General features: G+C 45.4%; 1 protein-coding gene across 3 annotated transcripts; it reads left to right on the forward strand.

The window, feature by feature from the left end:
- The first annotated feature begins 344 nt into the window (after positions 1-344).
- Positions 345-16591, forward strand: LOC144104376 (uncharacterized). Of its 3 annotated transcripts, none has more exons than XR_013308517.1 (5): positions 345-488; positions 4733-4862; positions 8148-8297; positions 12517-12625; positions 16256-16591. XR_013308517.1 is itself a non-coding variant. In XM_077637336.1 (5 exons), the coding sequence occupies exons 2-5, from the start codon at positions 4778-4780 to the stop codon at positions 16383-16385; spliced, it is 477 nt and encodes a 158-aa protein (XP_077493462.1). In that variant the 5' UTR covers positions 345-488; positions 4733-4777; the 3' UTR covers positions 16386-16591. The 3 variants fall into 3 exon arrangements, 2 of the variants coding, with proteins under 2 accessions (XP_077493462.1, XP_077493463.1); XM_077637336.1 differs by having other exon boundaries at positions 8145-8297; XM_077637337.1 differs by lacking the exon at positions 8148-8297.
- Positions 16592-25418: the final 8827 nt, after the last annotated feature.

Here is a 25418-nt window from a genome sequence, read left to right on the forward strand (position 1 = left end):
CATAGATTTCGCGTGTAGAATGTCGGCTTTATTTTATTTATTTTTTTTGCACATTCGTAGTTTATATATTCTTTTCTTCCCGTAATGAATATCTGTTGATGTAAGCGCCTGTAACGTCTACTCTCTTTTTTGTCCGTGTTTTCTGCGCTGCAGTGAATCAGGAAAATAAACAGAAAATTGCACGCGTCGGGCCATACTATTACCTTCCACGGTGCAATACGGTGCCAGATGACACAGAAAGCGGAAAGAAGATAAAAATGTCTGTTATGAAAACTCGACAGCGTCCAGAAACTGATAACTTGTCGGTCCTTGCCTAAAGGGTCGCAGACAGTCTAGGCGGACGCAGCACATATATAAACTCTACTCTAGGTTACAGTTCTGCATCTGTAAAAGCGCCGCGACACCACGCCGGATCTGCACTTCAATGGCCGTGATATGGACCACGGTTTCTCTGTTGGCTCTGCTGCTGGTCAAACCTGCAACACAAGGTGGGTGAAGTGAAACATATCTCTTCTCTTTGTTGTAAAACAGCTGAGTCATTCACAAGTACATGGACACAAAAGCAGCCACTACTGCTATTTGCGCTAATAGCTTGCATATTGATGAGCATCAATCCAATCGTCATCGGTCGATTTCTGGTTACATCCGGCTCTTGTGTTTTAAATATTGTACCAATGCTAATTAAATGACAACTGCACATTTTTAAGCAAAACTGCTGGTTCATGTCCAATACTCCTCGCATAAAAATTTAAAAAACTGGGAAATTGTAACATACCGTTATGGAAATATTGAAGGCGGTGGTCCATTCTTCCGCTATGTAGCAAAATTTTCTTTTAAAGTGTTTCTATCGATCGCATTCAACAGTTAAGATTGTCACGGAAAAAAATGAAGGAGGCTTTTGACGATAGGAAAAACATTACCAGAAAAACAAATGCAAGAATTCGTCTGGCTAATCACAAGTATATTGATTGCCGTAGTGAAATCTTGAATTGTGTGAAAAAAAGCATGCGTAAACAGTTTCCCGCTCAAAAATGATTTTGTCCAGAGTTGTACGGTATGGTGAACAACCCTCATACTTTATACAAAATGAGTGAGAGATAAATGTTTCATTCAAAAACGAAAGAATGCATCACAGACAGAAAGCTACAAGCACCTTGCTTTATATAGATCGGTGCTTTGCACATACTGTCATGGAGGGAAGACTGATCATTCACACAAAAGAAAGTTCGTGAAAATACTGATGCAACGGCCGTAAGCTCAAAAATAAAGAAAAACGGAATATTTGCTTTAAATAAAGAGCGTTATCAGTGCGGCTCGCAAAATTGCACACAGATGAATTACGGAATAGTAATACAGATACTATTATGCAGAAAATAATTTTCGGGTTTCATTAACGTTTTTAATCCCGCACTTTAAAGTAATGTTGGAGTTCCAAAATTACTATTGACAATTCACTTGTTTTTTTATAATAACAGATAAATAAAATTTAGAACCCTTTACAATAGCTAAGAATTTTCTCTATTTGTCATTTGTGGAACATGGGCTTTTCCTGTACAAGATGTCCCACATAACTTTAGCCAGGGATTAAATATACGCCAGCGCACTCTAAGACGACGCGACCAAATGCAGGTTGCTGGCTACTGTATGGAGCAACTCACGCTATTTTTTGTTGACCTTAACTGAATAATTAGTCGAATTTCATTAACTAACCTTGCAAGCAAAGAATATAGACGAATAAGTGCAACGAGAAAAGTGCAGAACGGTACACACACGAGCGGCCGCAATAAAATCCAGAGGCGAAATGACACGCCCCAGGCAATGCGCTCCACTGTTTGCGCAGTTTCCGAGGCCGCCATGTCTGAGCACCTTCCCTCCCCACAAACACACAAACAAACACACATACACACGCACGCACACGCCCATGCACGCCCGCGCACACACACACACACACACACACACACACACACACACACACACACACACACACACACACACACACACACACACACACACACACACACACATGCACACGCACACACACACGCGCACACAGGCCCACATACAGGCGCACTCAGGAACACACACACGCACGCATACACAAACACGCGCACAAAAACACACGCGCATACGCCAACGCACACATATGCTCACGCACGCACACACACACACAACGCAAGCACGTAAGCGCGCAAACGCCCACACTCGAGCCGAGCGTATGAGGCTGCCCGAAACGCCCTACAGCCAATGTTTGTGTCAATTTTGATACAATAGTCTGGGAAAGCACAGAATTCAACCTGCATATGTCGTTGGCTCATACTCGTGTCGCAAGTTAGCCTCTATTTTGACTAGCATATTCAGATAAACCCAATGAGCAATCTTATGACGCCAACCCGGAACGCTGTACGACAAACCATTCCGTCACAATTTTGGTACGAATGTCTAAACATCTACACAAACGACAGGTATACGATTGTCCGAGGTGGCGGCTCTCGGCTATCTTTGTGCGCCTTACGGCCACTTGATGATGTCACCCTATTTTTCTTGCAATTTTCTTGCTATCGCCGAGATTATCTGTGCCATCTGCGAGCACACAGGTATACGCCGCCGGATGTTCTCTTATAGGAGCGGCAATGCTTTCAAATTAGAAAACTGCAGCATCGGGGTACTGGAGGTTGAAAAATTGGTTAGTCTTTTCACTGCTACTGTTTGAAATAGTTTTTAAAAAGAACTCATTGGATCGAAGCCAGACCTTGCTTGAAAATATATTCTTCTTTTCGCTGTTTAATGCAACCAAGACTTTAGAATGCATTAGGCCCTTTTTATATAAGAAACACGGCTAACTAGCTAGAACTGAGGACGATTCTAGGAGTTGAAATATCTGTTACGAATTTAGTGTGTTTTATTTGTGTGCCATCAAATTCGACGTGGCTAGCAGTTTTAACAGTTTAGTGAGAGAAAACATTGCTGTAATAGTTTCTATTAAATGCATCTGTAGTGGCGCAATGTTGCGGCAATAAGTAAGGCGCCTGGCTATAAGACAGGGATCGTGAGCACGCAATGTTGAATGTTGCGGCAATAAGTAAGGCGCCTGGCTATAAGACAGGGATCGTGAGCAAGCAGAAAACACAGTGATTTAAATTTTCGGTAGCAACAGAAGACAGCGCAAGATATGCTGCATTTGTCTGGGATAGAAATTCATTGATGCTTTCATTTGTTTCTCGAAACCTTTAATTTTCTTTTTGAACTGAAGCACTAGCTTCTTTTTTTTCCCTCTTTTTCGCGTCTCGGTGAGTGAAAGCAACAAGCGCTCAGCATGGGTCTCTGGTGTAAAAACCTGAGGATCTTTTTGGAACCATAAATTTCTTTTGTTGTTCTTAATTTGCTGGACTACAAGAGAAATAACAGATAATTTGAAAATTTATAATACGAGGTCTCAACTACAGAAATCACGTTTGTCCACCACGTATGCATTTCATTTCGATGAGTAAATAGCTGATTTGGTAGTAATTCCCATTATGTCCCAAGTACTCTTCTCTAGCAAACCTGCAGACTTCTAGTAGGTAAGACATAAATCTTGGAGAGTACGACAGTGTGCTGCATCGAAGAAATGCGAAAGCATTTGCGCTTGAATGTCAGGAACTTGTTTTTCCAAGTCATTGTTGTAACGTGACACTTATCACGTGACCCGTGGATGACGTCACCAACTTTTTTGCTAGTGATCGTTGTCTAACGTCAGTACACATCTACATCGCACTTCATTATCATGAGTAGCACAGCGCGTTCACTTTGTGCCCCTCTAATAAGTTTAAACCAATGAAAGAGGCTCTATAGCGCACTGGTTTCCGCTGTTTGCACGGTGTCCATCTTCGCCGCCCTTTTAGTCGTGCTGTCTTCTGACAAAGTACCCTGCGCAGGTCGAGGGCACAAGGATATTAAAAGCTGTTTCTAGAGACTATTTCGCTTCTTCATACTTCAAGAATTCTATGAAAAGCTGGAAAAAATTTCATGTTTTCTTTCCTCTTTCTGAGAGAAGACCTCACATATATTTTGCTTCCATGAGTTTAAAAATATTTAATAAATATCTTCCAAGAAAAACGTCACCAGATGTCACTGTGATAGTTTATAGTAAAAGGAAGAGATCAGATTTAGAGAGTAAATTGCTGAGCTAGTTGGTTCGCAATGCGCAATGGTGGAACCAGCGAAACAGACGCAGGACAAGAACAAGGAGGCACACACAAAACACCGCTGGACTTTGAACTGATTTATTGCGAGGAATTCAGCCACATTTGTTCATACTTCGTGCGCAAGCGAAAAATTTTGACAAGGTGAGGGAAACATTAGGATGATAAGAATTGAAACTCCTTGTCGGTGGCTATGATTGACTGGTCGCTTACGCATATCTGCTTATTTTTCTGATTAAAAACGCTTCCAATAAATCAGTTCAAAGACCAGCGGTGTTGTGTGTGTGTCTCCGAGTTCTTGTCCTGCGTCTGTTTCGCTGGTTCCAGCATTGCGCATGAGATTTATGTTTATGAAATGTCGAACACGGACGAATGTACATTGTACTCACTTAATCTGGTTAATTATTAGAAGGCAAAAGCAATCAGTGCTAAACAATTAATTCTTTTCTTTACCTTCATTGCATTTAAGTGGCTGCTTCTTGCATTTCCTATGTAGTCCAACGAGCTTTCTTACTATCACACCATTAATACCTCTCTATTGTTGTCTGCAGCCTCCCTTACAGGTGTTTGCTCTTTGGTTGCGGCGCGCATCTGCTATGAGGAGCTTTTTGCTGAGACCGAAAAGGAATTGGAACCCGGCCAAGGTGGAGACTGGAACCAAACCTTCGCTGCGGCTTGCGCGTAAGACAATTTGAATGTGGTACAAATTTTACAACTAAGTTCTTCAGTAGTGGACGATCTCGCCATTGCTATTCGCCGCCTGTTTACAGAAGGCATTCCGAGGCCTAGTTTGGGAACTGTTAGGGATAAGAGTTAAGCGAGAATACCATAGTACTTCGCGATTCACTTATGCCATTATCTTGTAAGTCACTCAGGAGATGCTGCAAAGCACGGTCAATCAATTAGACAGGCAGAGCAGTGGATGTAAAATTTCATATGCAGGAATCCAAAGTAATGGTCAAGTCTCGCATGGGAACAGCTGCTCATAATTTGTAAGTAGGTGCTTGAAGTGGCAAGGAAATACATCTTCTTAGGGCAGGTAGTGACTGCTAATCCGGATCATGAGAGGGAAATAATTAGAATAATATTAATCCGGTGCAGCGTAATGCTACTTGTAATGACATTTCATGATGGAAACAACGGTAAAAAAATAGTGTCGAGTAAGATGAGCATTAAATTTCGCCTCAAGACGGCATCCTCACCTTAATAATCATAAAAATTGCAATTAACAGCAATTAAAATGTACCTATAGAGAAAACACTGCCGACAGCCGGAAAAAAAATACGACGCTAATTGCTAAAATAGTCACTTTATACCTAGCAACAAACATCTCTTAACACGGGCACACAAAACACGCACAATAATCGATATTAGTCTATAAACATAAGTCTGACGAAAATACAATGTTTGCATTTCAGAACTGCGAAAATAAACAAAGCATGGTTGGAGCCTCCTATAAGCTCTCTTTACTGCCCAGGAGGCGCTGAAATTGTGACACTGTGTCCCTAAGAAGTGCTGCCTCAGTCGCTTGGGTCGCGATAAACGCGCGTCCATACTTTAAATGATGAGGAATACGCATCTGGCTGATAAAATTCCTTGCTTAAGTCCTCTGACGCAGCACAGTTAGCTGACGCATGTCGCATGTGATTTCAAAATGAGCACGCAAGCTTATGTGTATAAGCGCATCCCGAAAAAAAAGCACTGCAGTTTTGCGTAAAATGTGGCTGAACCTCACATTACAATACGCACCACGGCGCTGCGATTCATAGGGTAGATTTTGTTGCTGATTCCCAATGAATAAAGTGGGGTAGCAGAAGCAATAATCACGAGAAAGGCAACGCACAAGACAGTAACTCTTTTGGCGACGAAGATGGGCAGAGTATTAATGTTGAAGAAGAAATGTAAGGGTTCATTGAGAATTGCGAATGAGGAATTTAACGCCAGCCGGATGTTTAACTAGTAATGAGGAATTATGAAGTATATTATTATTACTCTCCAGAGATGTAGTGAAAAAAAACAACCCATTTTTGTAAGGGCAGACATGACCAAACCGTGCATATCTTTTAGCAGCCAGAAGAGCACGCAGAAAAGCCATGAGCTTGGACTGCAGCGTGAACTACAGCCAGAATTGTCGAACTTCACACCTTCTTAAAGCTGGGTTGTTACCTTCGCCCTTATATAACTCATAACGCTATCCACATTTCTTATGCGCTACGCTGGTTACGGCTGTACTCAATAGCCTTCTCGGAATAATTCTTACATTCACGAGGCCTATTTCCTTCAGGGAAATAAAAAATTTTCTGTCGGTACATAAATCAGCTGCTTGGGGGTTGTATGCGTAACAGTGCTCTCTGGGCGTCTCATTTGCGAATTCGCCAGGTCAGGAGTCCGCAGTGGTAAGCTCTAACGTAATTAAGCATGCGCCTGCCATACCTGGCTGCCGTTTAGTTGTTCATGCCTTATTCCTGCTTGGCAAGTTTTCGATATAAATATGCGCCCTAACTTCAGCCAATCAAAAGTCCATTAATGCATTTTACTTAATTAGTTTATTTACAGGGACCATTATTGCCCCAAATTGTGTCCGCCAGGCTTCATTACCAACGTGAAAAAGCGGCATTAGCGTATGGCGTTTCACTTTTCTTTCTAGAAATCAGCAGTCTAATTTTGAATACCCTGTGTATGCCATACGTTGCTGACAAGAATCGTGCTGTGTTTCAGTCAGTTCGCACAGAAACGCCCATAGTAACACACGTCATTTCCTCTTCCGAGCCGGGATTTGATCTCTGCATCACATCATCGGAGTGCTCAGCGCTTAAACCAGTGCCATTCACAACACGTCATTACGCGCGCCTAAGGCACTTACAAATATGTTGTCCTCCACTCCTAAAAACTGCCGCTGTTAGTAGTCTATATGTAACCTGACCAAAGTTAAACTACCACCTCATGAGGAGGGACGGAAGAAACTTGCCTGCGTCGCTGACGTGATGCGACAGGTCGAGTACAGGCTTTTTTGTCGGAAATGGAAGACTGTGCAGACTCGGTCTTCAGACGAATCAGGGTAAAGAATCTTTTATTAGGGCTCAGGTATTTGGACAAGATGCCGTCATTGTGACGTTTATTAAGGCTTTATAAGGAGGATTTCAGGGGCAATAATTTTTGAAGAGCGAAAAAAGAAATGCAGACGGGACATAAATGAAACATATGTAGCAGCCGCTGCCTTGTTTGTGTCATTTGCGAGCCTTACTGTACGGCTTCAAAACTAGAGTGCATTATCTTAAGCAATTATTAGAAATATTTCTGCCTTTCGAGGAGTTACTGGGTATTGCGAACAAATTGTATGCACCAAATTGAGTACCAAATTGTATATCTGCTGTAGAATTCATCAGGTTCGATTTGTTCAACTAGAACATTTATGTTGGCCGCGGGGCGAATTGTTCCAAGAAAAAATGAAACGACTAATCAGCAGCAGAGTCAACATCGCCCTGACAGGCCACTATTTGAACTATCAGGCTCGCGAACATGCACTGAATGTTGAAAGCGAATAAAATCGGCATTTGGCTGATCATTCCAACACATGCCGCGAATGACTGCCACCATTCAAGGCAATGGGGTTACTTGAAAGAGCCAACGGCAAAATTTAACGAGAGTTTATTAAGGCTGTTGAAAAGAAGCTTGAGTGACCTGCATCAACACAGCAGCACTCATAGTGCTAGATAAAAAATTTTTTTGGGACCCCACTGTGATGTGACCAAGGCTGGAGAGGGAGAAACGATACATTATTATAGAAAATAATCGTTGCTAGAACTTGGTGATCTTTGTGTCGTTGACTTCCCAATGGTGACTGTGCCCTATTTTGCAGCAGCGTCACTTTTCAGGAGTGATTTCAAAACCTGCACTAATATTATTAACAATGAATCTTTGTTTCATGGTGGACAACATCTGCGACCGCGTTGCTGAAATCAGTAGCGTATTCTGCCAATGACTCAATGACACCTCAATCGGAGTGCTACCATCAGTTCACAGCCTGTCCGGAAGACCTCAAGGCCAACCTGAGCTCTTTCGAAAATGGTTACACACTTCGCCGGGATTTAATTTGCGATGCAAATGCTGTACAAGGTGTGTACAAAAAATATAATTAACCGCCATACCCTCAGGCCAGCTTGTAAGTTTTCAGATAGAGCCGTAAAACACAGGGTAGGGGAAAGGGGGCGTGTAATGCTTCCTTCGCTTAAATAAATAAAAAATGGAAGGTTTCTTCATTCAACAGCAAACGCTCAAACGACAGCTATTTAAAAAAGGATCAAGCAGCCCTCAGTTTTTAGAGCGAAAGCTCTACTCATCCGGTGCAAAGCTGAAGGTCATGTGGCTGGGAAGACTGACTTTCAAGCTAGAAGGAATGGAGGTTTGTCTTTGACGTCATGCCACGTGACTCGCTATACCTTGCTACAGCTGCGGCTCTTTGGCGACGGCACTGACTTGCCTCGCAACTATAAAATGACGTAATTGACTGCGCCGCGCAACAGCTGCGTATGCGGAGCCGACTGCACTCTCGCAACTGCAAGAAATTGCGTGACGGGCCGTTCGCTACAGAAAATCGTGTGGCGTGTACTCACGTTCACACAAAGCCATGGAGCCACGTGCCGCAGCTAGTGCTTCGACAATTTATCGTCACTGTTCAGCTGATTCTGATGGTCTTTACGAGATAGAAAGGACTCAGATCGGATAACCGTGCTTAGCAGAGCTTCCGCTCGTCTTACTAGTTTCATCCGGTTAGAACCACGGAGAATTTTTTTTCTCGACGACAGGATGTCAGAACTTGATCACCGGAGCATCCGCCGTAATTTTATGCTTGAGGTTTTACTTACAGTTGTAGCCAAAAGTGGAGAGACCTCGGCTCCTGCGGCAGAAGCGACTGGGAGCTCTCACCGCTGCGCTGTTATCTCTCGTCGCACCTTCTCTGAGAGAGTGCTTAGAGTAACGGGCACCTTCCCGGTTGCTCTCGCGCGGGTGCTTATCATGCTTCATAAATTTTTAGTGCGGCGTTCGATCACTCATGTGCCGACGGTCGCGACAAAGAGGACGCATTGCAAATTGTCGAGGCCATGGTGCAATCTCGCAGTGGCGGGGCTAACGGATTGCAGTGCGCCGTCAAACCACGGGGCTCCAGACTTCCAAAAAGATCGAAAATAGTTACAACGATATCTGGTATTTTCGTCACACTGAAGACTCGTTTGTTCTTAAGGCGAGCTGCGAACTAATCTGCACGACGGTTCTGCTGTATGCGCCTTCTAATAGCGTATTCCAATCGGCTATCCGGAATAAGATTTCTTGCTCCATGAGCCAAAGCCGCTTCAAAGAGAGACTCGAGTTCAGATCCTAAGTTCTGATTGGCTACTGCGACGCCACCACGCATTTTCTGCTCCTGCGTTTGCTAGCACCAAGTTCTTCCAGATTGCTGGTAACCAGAAGTGGAAAGACCACAGGAAATTTGACAGAACTTGAGTTTTCCGCATCCACGTTTCCCGCTCCATCTTATAATTCGGCGGTGGAGTGTTAAACCGTGCGTTCCTTCCGACAGCATACTGCGGCTGTTGCGCAAACTTGCACTCAATGACAAGGAAAGAACTTGTTGCTGACACACCCAGCAGCTTCGCCACGATGGCGGCTCTCCACACAGATCGATAAATAAAATGGCTCGCACGCGCTAATTCGATCCCAGCCCGCTTGTGAGCGAAACCAAGAGCGCCTTCTTGTGGTCTTTGGATAAAAAAACTCGTGCCTCATGGAAATGCGTTCGTGAGCAGGACATAATCATTATGAAAGGCGTTCTGCGCACATTTGAAGCATTCGTGTGAAGTCAAAGGCGCCAATTTGTGTAGCAGCACATAGCTTCAGCTGGTTCTGAGGAGTTGGGAATAACGCGATTAAATATGGCGGGAGCCTTTCGCTCAGCTGCATGCACTAAAAATGGCCGACGCTGTGACGCCCGATTTAGATGGCAAGCAGTTGCGTCACACCTCCAGTGGTCTGTCCTCTTTCGTTTGCCTGCTATCTATCGCTTGCCTGAGTTAAAACCACTCTTCCTTCAGTGTGGAGAAAATAATTTGGTTGGACTTTGACAATATAAGCTTCATGAGGTGAAAGCCTTTCCGCGTGACCTTGGCTGCTGCTGTTGCTGCCCATGTGAACTATCATTAATGACGAAGCATTTGAACCGAACGGAAGGAGGGTGGTTGCGCGGCACCGACTCGGTCGACAGCCGCGAGACGTCTGACGCGGGCGCGGTGTATGCACGCAGGCGTCGCCACCTCGCGCATGCGCAGTGACTCCCAATGACGAAGAAGTACTGCGCAAAGGTTGCAATTTCACTTTTCATTTTTTTATTATCACTAATTTATTACTAATTACCATCAGTTAATTTTTACCAAGTCCGGCGTTTTCCCGTCCATTCTGGTTTTCTTTTTCACTGTGCTGTGGCGACTTCCGTTGGATGTGACGTCACACCGTTTTTTGGACGCGATTTTTGACATTTTTGACTATACTTAACTAAAGCTCTACAGTCACCAAATTTCAATTCTAGGTTCATTTTTTCCCTCCTATATCTGATGCAACCATACTTTTTATCCTATCTTAATTAGTTGCCGAGTTATTTCACTTTTCTTTGACGACTTCCGGTGAATGTGACGTCCCACCGTTTCCGGGGCTATATCGATGTCCCCACTATTTCGAAGCAATTTTGACATCTTTGGCTATCAAAATTAGGTATTATCTCTACAGCCATCAAACTTGGTTTTTAGGGTCATTTTTTCTTAAGCAACCGTTGTATTTCTCTACCCTTATTAGTTCCAACTAACCGAAGCGTCACGGACGCACGGAGGGACACGATCTTGGCCGCGAGCATGAGCCATGAAAGGCTTTCATCTTATTACGAAACATCCATGCAACTAAAATCAAAGGGGCCTTTAGCACTCCGCAACGCTGTGGTTTGGCGCCGGATTGCCGCCCACTTGCACAGCTACTGCGAGACAGCTGCACGTGATGGACACTTTGCGATTTGCGCCGAACGCCACACTAGAGTATCTGAACGCTACGTTAGAAATTCATCAAGCGCGGTAAGCACCCGTGCGGGAGCGAGAGCGAAGTTTGCCGTCTTTGTCGTCAGTCGGGCCATTCGCGCATCGAGCGCGCTCTGCTGTGCGGCTTCGGAGCCAGTTTTGCCGCAGTAGCCGCGGTCTGTCCATTTCTGCTGCAGAGTGTACGCAGTACTTACTAGCCCTGTTTTCTTTACTGTTTAAAAGTAATCAAACACGGAGACTTCAAATGGCAAAAGTGTATTTATATTTATTGACATGATGTATTTTTACTATTTTTTAGTATCCATTTTACTGCAGTAATGAGTTTTAGAGGAATCTCCCGAAGCACAGTATATTAGTGAAATAATAGTGACTACCCATTAACTTCCATGCAAGCTTAGCTGAGTCTTCTGCGAGATCTCTGTGTCCTTTCTGCAGGACATGGGTGGATGCGAATAGGTAATCGGTACCATATTTTTATTATCTGTAAGATAACAAAGAACGAAGCCGATTACTATCATTCTTAATGAGGCGAAATATTCCTTTGTGCTTACTTTAAAACAGCACGAAACGGAAAGAAGCACGGATAACAAGGCTAACGAAAATGCGCGGCGAAACTTTTTTTGACTGAAAAACTCCTCTCATCAATAGGAACTCAAGTTGTTTTACTGTTCTTTACTTCCGGGCAGAGTATGCCGGTTACTTTGTCCAAAAGATTTAGAATTGAGTAAAGGAGCGCTTCGCCATGTCTTAATCCCAGTGTCTCTTTTTGGCGCTGCGGCTCACACATCGTATGGGCCATTTCTCCCGCGTGTAAATTTCTTAAACTCCCGATCTTTGCGTCTCATGTTTATTGCAAAAGAATACTGCAAGCTTCTATAAAATTTGTTCTCGATTTATTTTACCATTTTTATTTTACTATATCGGATGTTGAGCTTTTGCATGAAGTGTAATTTACCTTGAGCTATCTTTTATTCCACTCGTATTTCATATCAAGGTAGCCTTCAGCTCACGCCGTAACAAAAAATTTTGAAATTTTTTGGCGTTTCCTGGTTCGGCGCTGACGCAGAGGCCAATCCCCTTATTATGTAATGTTGTGTTTTGGAACATACAATGTTTCTGAGGATATCTCGGCGATAATCACTCCCTATTATTGTTAATAGTACTGGAAATGTATCAGTAGGCTCTAGACAATAATGTGCACTATGGCTCTATATAGGCAGAGATAACATTCCCAATCTCTCGGCATCATACTTTTCCAGTTTACCAGAAAATTGATGCCTGCCTGAGGCAGGATAGACATTTTCTTGAAGAATGCATCATGACGCATATACGAAATGCTGGCGAATTTTCGGAACACCAAATATGCAGGTAAGAAATGCGAAATTCACGTGTCTGTCGAAAAGAGAGTGCTTGATTAATTGCGTGTACAATGTTGTGCACAGCTTACTACAAAAAAAAATGGCCAGGCTTAGCTTGGTTAAGCCAAGAATGCGTTGCATATCTCTATGGAGTTCCGTGCTGCTCCGTTGACTCGATAGGCTATTGACTCGGTGCCATTGAAACTGCCCGTGTAGCAGCGCTCGATCGCCTTTGAGTCGATAGACTATCGGTTCGAGGGTCCTCGAAATGACCGTGTGACAGGGGTATAAGACTGTCCCGGCGAAGGAGCACAGCTCTTTTATACATATGCCGTGACGTCAATCATAGCGCAGCGCCCCTAGCGGGAGGAGCGGGAGTCAGGTGGTGGCTGCGGCCGCGCGCGACCGCGCTAGTTGGGGCCCAGCTTTTCCTCTAGCTGTCGTGACGTCATGTCACGTGGTTGCGCTAAAGGTCAATGGTGGCTGCCCGGCCGCGTCCAAGGGCTGAACTGAGTGATTGCAATATGCAACGCATAAATTTTACCAGGTGGTGAAAATTAAAACCCTTTAAACAGCGTTCTTTTGCTCCGCCAGGAACAGCAGTGTAAACTTTTATGCAGCATTAGGACTCCTTTTTTCCAGGTTTTGCTGAAGCGAACGGCAATATGCTTGAAGCAAGTATCGTAGAACATAGTTTTTTTTAGTGCCAAGAGAAATTATCCCCTATTCTCGCAAAATTAAGTGTCGCACGTCCTCCGTACTGGCAGCATACCTGGTCTGAAACTTTAGAACATTTACGTTTAAAGGGTAGCCAGGATAAGAGCTCCATTGCAACATTGCCCGCAAAGGTACTGGAACCAACTCAGCCGCGGACTGAGCCACTTGGCGTATCGGTTCCTTGGGCCATGCGGCTGCCGGCACAGTCTGTGGCGGTGAGGCTTCTATACCGGCGATTTCTCGTGCTGCTTGTTCGCACATAGTCTTTCTCATCATTCAGTTATTTGCTCCACGCTTCCAGATTCCGGAGGCCGTAGCGATGCCGTCGGGGCTATGAAATTGAGGGGCTTTTGTGAACACAGACGGACGGATGGGCGTGGGTGGATGTGGATGGATGGATGGATATGGTTTATTGAGACGACAAGGTCTATGGTACAGGAGCAATACGCCGATGTGCTCTGCCTGACGGGGCCCATACACCTGAAACACTGCTAGCCTGCAACAAAGGAAACAAAGACACTCTACATGTTTTTTGCACATTGGCAGATGCAATGACGCTGCGCATGACGTGATTTTTGATGGTAAAAAATAGCATGAACCAGACAGAATACACAATCGAGTGTGTTTCGTTGTTTATTCCGCCTAGTTTGCGCTTTTTTCACCATTAATATTTAGCAAAAATTCCAAACCTCACCGCGTGAGTGTCTTCCTCCCATTGTCTGTTCGTTCTAGTTTTCGCTGTTTTTTGAAACTAAAATCATCACAAACTAGGTATAACTTCTTAGCTAGAGCTTTGCTGAGACGTCAAAACGTTGAGAAGGCGGTCTAGCATGTGGGACACTTGGTTTAGCTAGAAGAAAACCGGTCTAGCACTACGGCGGGACTAACAACGCAAACTGAGAGTCGCGCCTACCATGCTGCCCACAACACCAGCTCAAGGAACCGACCAGCATGGCATATAAAGCGTGCCCCCCCCCCCCCCAAAAAAAAAAAAAAAAATCTCTGAGAACGCATAAGTAGCATCACGAGCATAATCTGATAGTGTTGCTAACCTATGCGGTTTGAGGAGGTCGCACAATCTTCCTAAGCTTTCCCACTGCACGAAAGTTCCTCACAGTGCCAGCAGAATGTTGGTGTCAGTATGTATGAAGAGTGCGTAGAATGCGGCCGGGTTCAGAGCGGCTAGAAGCCTGTCAGTGTTGTTGTACTTCAATGCAATAAAGACAAAACTTCATCAGTCGTCATGGGGTAGTGCGCCTGGCTCGCGACCTAAAGAGCAACGGTTAAAACCCTGACTGGACTACTTAATTTTCAGCAGAATTACCGTTTCTCTTTGCAGGCAGTAATGGTGGTGGAATAAGATTAAAGCTCTCTTGGCCAATGAGGAATCTTGCCGTGACGTCATCACTGCTCTACTCGACGCGCCAACTACAATGCCGGGTTAACCGAAGAGATGGAAAGTTAAAAACATCGCAATAATAAGCAGTTTTAGCTTGGCGTACGAAGAATAGCGTGTTTTTCATTGCGAATGCGCCAAAAGCTATGATACAGCCTCACCGTACACTCGCGTTCCGTGCGCTATATCCCGAGTCTGGCGTGAGCGGCTCTTGAGTACGCTGAGATGACGTTTCCAAATAGGCGGAACGCAATTCGAAGGAGGACCCCTCGCTTTCAGTACGTTCGCTTGCCATAAATAGGGCATTTGGCTCTCGCTTTGTCTCACCTAGCCTATATCAAAAGATATGAGCGAGGACTTTGTTTTATTTTTTTTTATTTAGAGCGACGTTCTTGCTACTGCTGGGCCTAATAAGGAGCGCCAGTTTGTTGAAAAAAGTGGGTCCCCACGCTAAAACAAGCATCGTGTAAATAGGCTAAATGTTCAGTAAGTAAGCAGGGAATAAGGAACTAGAAATAGAGAGCTGCGAAAGATAGGGATGAAATGCCGTATGTGAAAACTGGTTTGGTTCAATGGAAAAGAAGAAGACTGTGTGCCTAAATAGGAACTCGAAAATGCAGATCAGGAAGGAGTAGTTCTGAATTAACTCAAGGGGCAGTGCCACACTCTTTCAACTTAAATCAGTGTGTCTTATCACGCCAAAGTAGAAAAATAAATTTTACAAAGCCACCAGATTTGCTCTGCGTGGTACATCTTCAGAAAGAATTGAACATTTTATACTAGGGTGCGGCGGTATCCATCCGGATATCGATGCAGGCAGAGTCACTCATCCAGTGGTCCTAAGGATTATAGAATAATGGGCATGTGAACGACTCTGACGTAGAACCTAGCCGAAACGGATTGAAAGTTTGGTGGCTAAAAAGAGGAGTGCTTACATAGGCGTAAAGTGCAGTACTAGAATAGTATTTAAAGAAATTGGCGAATTTTTACACTAAATTATTACACCATTATTACAGTGAAAGAAAAATAAGGAAAAAGCCACCCATCCATTCATCCATCCATCCACCCATGAATTCATCCGTCCGTCCGTCCGTCCGTCCGTGCACTCACTTCCTCATCATATTCCTCTTCCTCATCATATTCCTCTTCCTCATCATTATCATCTCCGTTTTCATATGCTAAATTAGAAGTGCTGGTATGATAAACAGCTTGACGGCGTTCAAATTATTTGCGCTTTCCATACGTAAGCTTGGATGAGCTATTCTATAACTGCCTAATAGCGAAGGCAGCTGCAGATGGGAGAGGCTCCTCAAGCCGAGAGAAGGCCAGAGAGACTCGATCGACCAAGTAGGCCTTCCAGAATCAATGGTTCCTACCTGTACTAGTGTGCGGATTCAACCAAGTATAAGCCATTCTGGTATGAGCAAAATTTGCCCTAGAATGCTTGTCAGGCTTTCACCTACACTCGTCGATCCGACTAGGAACTCTGTTTTGAAACCACATTTATGTTTTTCATATTTTTTACAGGGTGTTCTACATATCAAACTGGTGCGCTCGAAACACCTTTGCTAAGAGCTGCCCTGCCGAAAGTAACGCTGCCATAGCGTTCCTGATCCAAGCGTCCGCCTCATTCCTACTCCTGCACGGGTGCTTGTGATCGTCTCAAGTTAAATGCTGCTCCGAAAACTTTTGCCAAGGCACTGTAGCGTCAGCCGTTCTCGAAAGTCTGAAGAGCAGCTAGGCTGAATGGGCGCAGCGGTACTTGCCTGAGTAAAGCTTTTTTTTCATGAAACACAACGTCAAGCATACTTCTTGGTTCCTTGACAATGAAAAAAATTCCGAATAAAGTATTTCTTGCTTCAAGGGCTATAAAATTTTTATTATGAAACGCGCACTCAAGGCGTGCTGCGCGAGGTTTTAGTGTAAAGGCAATGCTGGCAAAAGGCCAGCCGAAGGAGTGGTTTTTTGTTAAAGGGTCCCTGAAAAGGTTGTTTGATGTTGCCTATAAAATGCTCGCATTGTGTGCAGTATAGAAAAACAAGTGTTCATGCCGCGTGCAAGACCTCAAAAGTTAGCCGATAATTTAAAATACAATTTTTAGAAGTCCCGCTTGCGCGCCTAGCGGCGACCTACTGTGCTGCGCTTTCGCCCTAATCCGTGCTCGTTTCGTCCCCATTCACGCTCGTTACGTCTTGTAGCCCTCGTTACTTCAGCAGCGGATTGCTGGCATTGGTTCGCGCGCGTCGGAAGCCGACGGAGGTATCGAGTGCGAAGGGCCGCAGAGGCACGCCATTTCACTATGCAAAAAGTTACGAGGAGCGATGGAAAGGCGCGAAGACGCTGATATTCAAATTTTCACTACAGACAACAGCTTCCACAAAACGCATCAAAAAAATTCTTGCTGGAGGATATTTGTGAAGCGGCGCCCTTTAGCATCCTAGGCACATCGCATCTTGTGGAGAACCCTCTCCCAGCCCATATAAGTAATCATTTTATAATGACCAGTTTCAGAAGCTTAAGTATCGGACAAGAAATAAATTGGCTTAGAAAAAGTGACGCGGTTTTCTCTATAAGTTTCTCCTTTGCTGCTTGTGCTCAGGAATGCTGAAGCATCTTTCAACGTGAAATAATGCCGGAGTGTTCAGTTCTGTGTATTAATATAGAGAGCACGACATCATAAAGGAATGTTCAGAGAAAACCAAGATAAGGAAACATGACTTACAGTTTTCCTGTCAATGTGCTGGATAGGATTACATGAATGCTTCGGTTTATAGTTTCCGGGTGTTCAACGTCCAAAAGCGGCTCAGGCTATGAGAGACGCTGTCGGGAGGAAATTTCAGCCACATGAGGTTCTTTTACGCACACTGATTTCGCACTGTGTATATAATTTCACCTCTATCGAAATGGAGCCCCAGGGGCGGGATCGAAGCCGCGTATTCCGGGCCAGCAGCCGAGCGGGTTAACCACTCAGCCACTGAAACGGCGATAACAGGGGGACGTGGAGGGTTTAACGCATATGCCACTCTCGAGCGACGAAATATTTGAGATCTTAACATAATGCTGGCCGCAACCGAGGAACACGCGCGTCCACTGCTCAAGACCATGCGCTAATTTGTCCCTAGGTGCGTATTTTCAAGGCAGACACCGCCAATTTGAAGCCCCCGGACGATGTTCACATGCGTGCTCATGGCGCAGGGCACGATATGAGCGGTAGAGGTTGGGGTACGCGCTAGGGTAACAGTCCTTATAAGAGAGTTACAGCATACAGCGATTTGCGATCTGCTGACGTGTATTGCTTCCGCAGTCGCCATTGTTCTTGTGCAAATCTCTGTGAGGCTGCCAGATGGCGCCAGGTGCCGGAAATCTCCAGGCATGCCTGCCGTGTTTGGGCCAACCAGCGCGTACGCACTGAGGACGCGCGTAGCAGGTAATGGGAGCGGATCGTGCTATGCTATAGCTCGCTTCTGCCTGTCAGCACTTCTATCGTGAGCTAGGTTTTGCTGAGAGACGCAGAAACGCCAGGTGTGTCCAATCCTGAAGTTGGCTGCAGACTGGTTTTATTTACAAATGAAACGTGCGCAGAAGCATCCCGGAAACAGGGGGTCTCTTGGGTCGTGGATGAGAGGCGTGTAGATATTACACCTCACCTTTTCATGGGGTCGTGCATTAAGACGTGGCATACGCAACCTATGCGGAACGCGCAGGAGTAACCGTTCCTTGTTCTGAAAGCAACAATGGAAACACCTCAAGAAGCCCCTAACAATGTGGCTGCGCTGCCAAGCGATTTATGCAGAGGAATAGTTTTTTCAACGCACCTTCCGCTGAGTACCTCTAAAGACACAAACAAAAAAAACTCGTTGAGTAGCGCCAGGTTCAAGATGTACTAAGGCCTGTTGCCACAATTTCGGCGTCCTTGTCATCGCGGTCATCGCGTTGCGCTCTTGGCAGAAGGGTTCGCAGATTTCTCCGTGGTAAATGAACTGTGCTGGTGGCAGAAACGCCCTATATGGGGACTCCAAAAGTTTTCCGTCACTAAGGTCACTTTGTTCTCCTTCAGCTATCTGGATGATTCTCGTGTAAACGTTCTGAGAAGCTAATGTGCATTTGTAATTTCTCTAGACTGGGGCCGCGCTCGTGTGCGAGCCGCAGTAACTAACTTGTCATGAAACGTTTTAAAATAAGGAGTGTAGAATGCATTGGATGAAAGTATGACTTGAATGAAACAGCTGAATCGTGTCCAATCTATTCGTATACACCATGCGTTGGAAAGAACGCGTGTGGAGTAACGCCAGATTTGGTGCTCCGCTCTATTTTTTCCTTGAAAAGAGCAGTATACGAAAATTCTTAGCCGCCACGCCCTCCAAATCATACGTTCTGTGAAAAGACCAAGGCGGAAAGCTGGGCCTGTTGTTGTGTCATCAGTAATTAAAAGACGTGCATATAACTAGGACACAGACATAAAAGAAGACAGGACGAGCGCTCGTCCTGTCTTCTATGTCTGTGTCCCGGTCATTTGCTCTAGTCTTTTAAATAAAGTGTAATGGGACCGACAGGCGCAGCGCAGCGAAGAAGCGGGCGAGTACAAGCGGGGCAACGAAGAAGCAGACGAAGTGCAGCTGGGTTTTTTTCGAACGACGCCTGTGAGTGTGCCCGTCGTGTCGCCGGTCAACCTAGACCAACCGACCTGTGCTTCAAATAAACGCCTTGACAAAAGTGAAAATACATGTTGCTGAGCAGTAGGAGCCGCTCACAAGCCCAAGAAGGAAAAGGTAAGTGGAGGCAATCAATTGCGAGCTGAGTACTGTCCTTTGTTTTGAAGCACAAGGAAACCACTCGCATTCACTCTCTCAACAAATGACAGAGTTATGCCTTCAGGACTAAGGAGGCCGTGCATGTGCCTCAGTGCAATTGAATGGTTTTATGCAGGGTCGACAAGACCTACCTCGCGAGAACTCGTCGGCTAACGCAGAAAAGGAACTTTTTTAGCTGTCACCGGAGGAGAAGGACGCGACCTGGAGCTCGGCGTTTGAATGCGCCGTTGTCGCCCCCAGTGAAAGTCTCTCTATAGAGAGAAAAACCCCTCGCAAACATTTGTTTAGAGCGAGATATGTATCTGCGATGTCCATCGGAAGTGAAGCAGATGTCCCTCTTTGACCACTTTGAGCACCACCTGATCCTGCCTCGCGCTACCTTTTCGGTATTTCGATTTAGCGCGCGCACGTCGTCCGCTGCAGTCCACGCGTAGCTCTGCCAAGTGACCAGGACTAGGTGAGCACCTCGTGAGCACACGCCATGCTTCGCGCATCGTGCCATCATCGTTGTCATCGGGCCCAATGAAAAGTCTTAAGATATCAGTATAAGCATCGAAATACGTCCAGATCTCTTTAGCCATTCGTGTAAGGGTTATAAAAAATTTTAAGTAATCGCGGGGTATTAGTCGCAAAGTGGCAGGGCACCTCGACCTTTCCCTAAATCTAGCGAAGAAGCTGCACAGCTTTAAAAAAAAATGAAACCTTTAAGCTTGCTCTTGCTGAATTGCGTGACGTCCGCTGCAGAGAATCATCGTTGTCAGCGGTTTTTTAATGCGAGCTCATTCCATGCGCTTGTACCCGCCACCCACGTAAAGGCAACGGGAAAATCGCGAAAGTGCTGACCAGTAAACAAAATCTGCTATTCCACCAACAAAGGCGACGTCTACACAGTCAGCACCTCGATTTCAGTCCCAAGAGCCTTTGTACTTCAGTGGTTTACTTAATAATGCGACGGCAGAATGGCTTAATCTGTTGCTATGCGTTACGGAATCCGAACCATTCGATTACTCAACCAAATTCATGCAGGTCGATTTCAGACTGTTAGGACTTACGCGAAGATCTCTTGAATATAGCTAGGCGCTCCTGCCTAATTGGGGCCTATTGAGGAAGTTCCGGAATGCGTATAGGCACTCCGTACTCAGGTAACGAGTCGAACTGCTTTTAGAAGCTATTATAAAGCATTAAAATTAAGCAGTCAATACCTTCGTGCAGACCCTTAGACAGGAGAAGCACATGAAACACTTGGTGCACAACAGGCCTGGGACATTGCCAGGCAACACCAAGAAACAAGCACCATCACTAACCTCGTACGTTCGAGATCATCAGTAAGACAGAAAATCAAACCGATATGCGTCGTGTATTTGTATATTTAAACTGCCACCAGACTCCAACTACAGCTCTCTTAGATGTCGCACGCGAAGTGCTGCAGACACATACCCCGTCGAAATCGACGACCCGAGCGCAAGAAACAAAAGCTAAGAACAGCACCGCCCTCTTAAATACCTCGTACTTTTCCAAAGACACACCAAGTCCTCGTTGGAGACAACAAGCTGTGCAAATGGAGCGCTAATTTATACTCGCTCACTTCATATCGGATAAAGTAAAGGAAGGGCCCGGTAAGGAGCACGTGCAGAATTTGAGTTATCTTACACAGAAAATATGTGGCGGCGAACCACTGATAACTGGCTTTGTTTCCGTCCAGTGAAGCAAGCCACAACCTGCATAATTGCAAATTCATGCGCCTGGACCACCCGCTATTCGGCTAGAAAGGAAGATTACTTCCGTTACGCACACTACAATCCGCTCATCTCATGGATGCGACAGCGATTATCGTCATCACAGGAGCTACAGCTATATAATGGTTATTCAAGGAATGTGTGCCAGTATTCGCAGGGTAATTTATGGAGAGCAAACCCATAAGGTAGGTTTGATTTACAACGACAAATTGTGTACCGTACACAAGGGCGGCAGCGCCAAGCATCGCGGTCAATAAAGCATTACGTTATGCATAACTGTCAAGAAAGGGAATACGTCTTCTTAGGACTGGTTGTGACGGCAGATCCGGATCACGAGAATTATAAAAAATTGAAGAGGACACTTAGTGTCTGTCTTACGGGTATGACAAGAAAGTTTAACGGGTTAATGCCCATACAGGCACCGTTGGTCACACTCTACTTAACATTCATAGACCCCTTGGAGTCCTCACTCTACTGTTAGCTCGGTGGTGCAGCGGTTAAGCAGTGCGCCAAAGCTCTGCGATGGCAGGTGCTGCCTGCGGTGGGCCTTGTGCGACCCATGTTGCTGTTGTTGACCAACCTGTTAGCAACCGATCATTAATTTACCTGACACCTGCTATAGCGCGCAGTTGGTTCACAATCCGGTGGTCAGTTGGTGATGACTCCCAAGGTTACGTGACCAAGGTTGCTCATCTGGCTCCTAGGCTTCTTCTGCGGTATATTTTCATGCGTTAAGCTATGATAACCCGTAAGTAATCTCCGGCCTTCGATAACGCCAAATACGCCGACGGCGACGCCGGATTTTTTCCGACACCAGCTTCTTAGCGCTATCGCGGTAACAACTTGAGGGATAGTAATGCGGAGGAGCCCATCTGGCAGGCTTGGTCAGGTCATGAATGGCAGTTTACCAGTATCTCTCAAGAGGAAAGTACAAGACCTTTATCTACAGATAATAACCTGTGGGGTAGAAACCCGGAAGCTAGCGAAAACTGTGACTTCAAGTGAGCAAATGGAGTGCGCTATGGAAAGGAAAATGATAGGCGTAATGTTAGGACAAAAGCAGACAGAATAGTGGGCGAAGAAAAGAAGGTGTGTTTTCTTTTTATTTCGGAATACTGCAAGCCACTACTTGGCCCAAGCAGGAATTGATTTACATTGTGACATAACCAAACGATTAAAATAATAATGACACCTTAGTCAGAAACAAAAAGAATGAACAGGTTTTTGCAGGGCGTGTAATACGAAGGAAAGATAACCAGTGGTGGTTAAGGGTAACAGATTGTATTCCAGTGGAAAGAAAGCGTAGCAAAGTGCGGCGGAGATTTCAGTCCGGATATGAGACTGATGATGAAATAACTTTATTTGCACCCGTCAAGGAATCAGAGGGCGAAAAAGACGAGTCTTGACCGCCGTCATCTTCCTCCCCTTTCAGCAGGCTGGGTTCCCTTGGGATTCAGCGGTGTCCAGGGCCAGACGGATGACTTCTTTTTGTTCTTTCTGGCTGGCCATTAAAGCCTCCCAGGACTCTATATTCCTGTCTGGTTCGTTGTGGCTAGGGCATGTCCACACCATGTGGAACATGTCTGCTATTTCATTACAGTGTTTACACCTGGGGTCTTGGATCGCCGGATGCCATCTGCTTAGTGCAAGTGGGTTCGGAAAAACTCCCGCCTGTAACTTTCTCCATATGACCTCTTCCTTTTTGCTGAGGCCCTTGCATGCTCCAGGTAATGTCTGTCTTCCTAATCTGTAATGGTTAAGAATATCTTGGTACGTGTTCAGCTCCTCGCCCGTCTGAAGGGACTCTCTACTCGACGAGACCGCACTGGGGTCCCGGTGTGTGAGTCCTCGGGCCAATGCGTGCGCTGTCTCGTTTCCCCGGAGGCCCTCGTGGGCCGGAGTCCAAACAAGGTTAATTAGTTCTGCCGGTGTCGGGCCGCATGTGAGAATTTTGACTGCTTCGACAGATACCCTGCCTGCGTTGTAGTTGCGGATAGCCGATTTGGAATCTGTTATAATCACCCTAACATTCCGTTGAGTTAAAGCCAGCGCAATGGCTACCTCCTCAGCCGCTGTTGCATCACTCTGTTGGGTGCTGCAGCACGAGACTCGGTCTCCGCCCTCCCTGGTCGCCAGGGCTACGAAACCCGTTCTGCCTTCATATTCCGCCGCGTCCGTGTAAACCACGTCCTGTCTATTGGCTAATTTTTTTTGCAGAGCTTTCGCTCTGTCCTTTCGCCTACCCTCATGGTGTACCGGATGCATATTCCTTGGGAGTGGTGGGATTCTGATTTTGTTCCTTATGTCTGTTGGGATATTCTCCGTGTGTTTGAGCCGCGCTCGAGGTTCGAAGCCTAGCTTTTCTAGTATTTTTAGCCCCGAATGGCTGCGTAGAAGTCGTTGTTGTTGCGCTACTCTGGTAGCCTCAATGAGCTCGTCTAGGGTGTTTGAAATCCCCATGTTCAGAATTTTCTGGGTGGATGTGTACGGGGGGAGGCCCAGAGCGGTTTTGACGCCATTCCTAATTAGGATTCCAATCTTGTTTCTGTCTGCTTTGGCTAGCCGTAGGTATGGTGCCACGTATGTGATTCTACTGATTACAAATGACTGAACTAGTCTTAAGAGGTTCGTCTCCTTCATTCCCGCGTGTTTATTTGCTATTCTTTTGAGTAGCCTACACGTCTGGCTTACACTCGATTCGAGTTTTCGTATCGTTTCGGTGTTCTTACCGTTTGTCTGTATCCTAAGACCCAGTACTCTAATCATCTGCACTGATGGTATTTTGTCCCCGTTTACCGATCGCGTTATCCCATGTTCATGGGGCGTTGTTTGTCTCTTTTGTGGGCCGAGGAAGAGCGCTGCAGATTTCTCGGCTGAACATTTGAGTCCTACTTGTTTTAGGTACGACTCAATGTCCTCGATCGCTCTTTGGAGGGTACCTTCGATGTGCGCGTCACTGCCTCTGGTAACCCAGAGGGTGAGGTCGTCCGCGTATATTGTGTGGTTGAGCCCTTCTATACGCGTCAATTTCTGTGGTAAGCCAATCATTGCAATATTGAAGAGTGTCGGTGATAGGACCGAGCCTTGGGGAGTACCTTTGTTGCCCAGCCTTATGCCTTTCTCTTCCTTCCCTCCTAGGATGATAGTAACTGTTCTGTTTGAAAGAAAGTCCTTCACGTAGTTGTATACCTTTCCCCCTACATTTAGAGTTTCTAAGCGTTCTAGTATGGCTGCGTGGTCAACGTTGTCAAAAGCTTTGGCCACGTCAAGGCCGACTATTACTCTGGTATCAGCTGTTTCGTTGTCTAGCACTTGTTCTTTAAGTTGAAGCATAACATCGCATGCAGAAAGATGTGTCCTGAATCCGATCATTGTGTCGGGGTAAAGCTTTTGTTCTTCTAGGAATTTGTTTAGCCTCGTTTGAATAACGTGCTCCATTAGCTTACCTACACATGAGGTAAGCGAAATGGGCCTCAGGTTTTCGAGACTTAGTTTCTTACCTGGTTTTGGAATAAGGACTAGGTTGGCCTCTTTCCACGAAGGTGGTATTCGGCCCTTGTCCCAACATTCCTGCATGTACGCTGTTAGGTTTCTAATTGATGCATCATCCAAATTCCTCAGCATGCGATTGCTGATTCTGTCTGGACCTGCCGCAGTTTTAGTACTATTGTACGATTGTAAAACGATTGTAGTACGATTGTAAAACGGCCCGTTTACGCAGAAAGCCCCTACAGTTCCACTGCCAGATAGTAGATGAGACTGCGAAATTTGGTGGCCGCTGCTTGAACAGGATAGGGCTAATCGAGGCATGAGAGAGGTCTTTGCATTGTAGACGGCGCAGTTGAATTGATGGTGATGTTGATGCTGCAGCTGATTTCAAAAAATTGCAGCTCCAAATGGTTGCGTGTAAAGTTCAATGAAGCATTTGCAAATGTTAAATCCTGATTTATGCTTGCCATGTTTTTCAGAGCACACAAGAAAAAAAGGCTACAAATGTTGCACTTATACAGTACCGTGGGTGCTACGAAGAGCTTATAAATCAACACTCGCTGCATCTGTATATTGATTTTGGTAATAGCAAGCTAGTTTTTATAAAAATGCAAAAATGACGTTGTATATGTTACGCTAGGCTTCCCACACAAT

Source organism: Amblyomma americanum, chromosome 9, assembly GCF_052857255.1.
Source record: "Amblyomma americanum isolate KBUSLIRL-KWMA chromosome 9, ASM5285725v1, whole genome shotgun sequence".
Classification (NCBI taxonomy): domain Eukaryota; kingdom Metazoa; phylum Arthropoda; class Arachnida; order Ixodida; family Ixodidae; genus Amblyomma; species Amblyomma americanum.

Excerpts from the sequence above, each read along its gene's own strand:
- LOC144104376 (XM_077637336.1), top strand. The coding sequence starts at position 4,778 with ATGAGGAGCTTTTTGCTGAGACCGAAAAGGAATTGGAACCCGGCCAAG. Across the intron at positions 4,863-8,144 it reads ACCTTCGCTGCGGCTTGCGC|TAGCGTATTCTGCCAATGAC; the intron begins GTAAGACAATTT and ends TGCTGAAATCAG. Across the intron at positions 12,626-16,255 it reads TCGGAACACCAAATATGCAG|GGTGTTCTACATATCAAACT; the intron begins GTAAGAAATGCG and ends TATTTTTTACAG.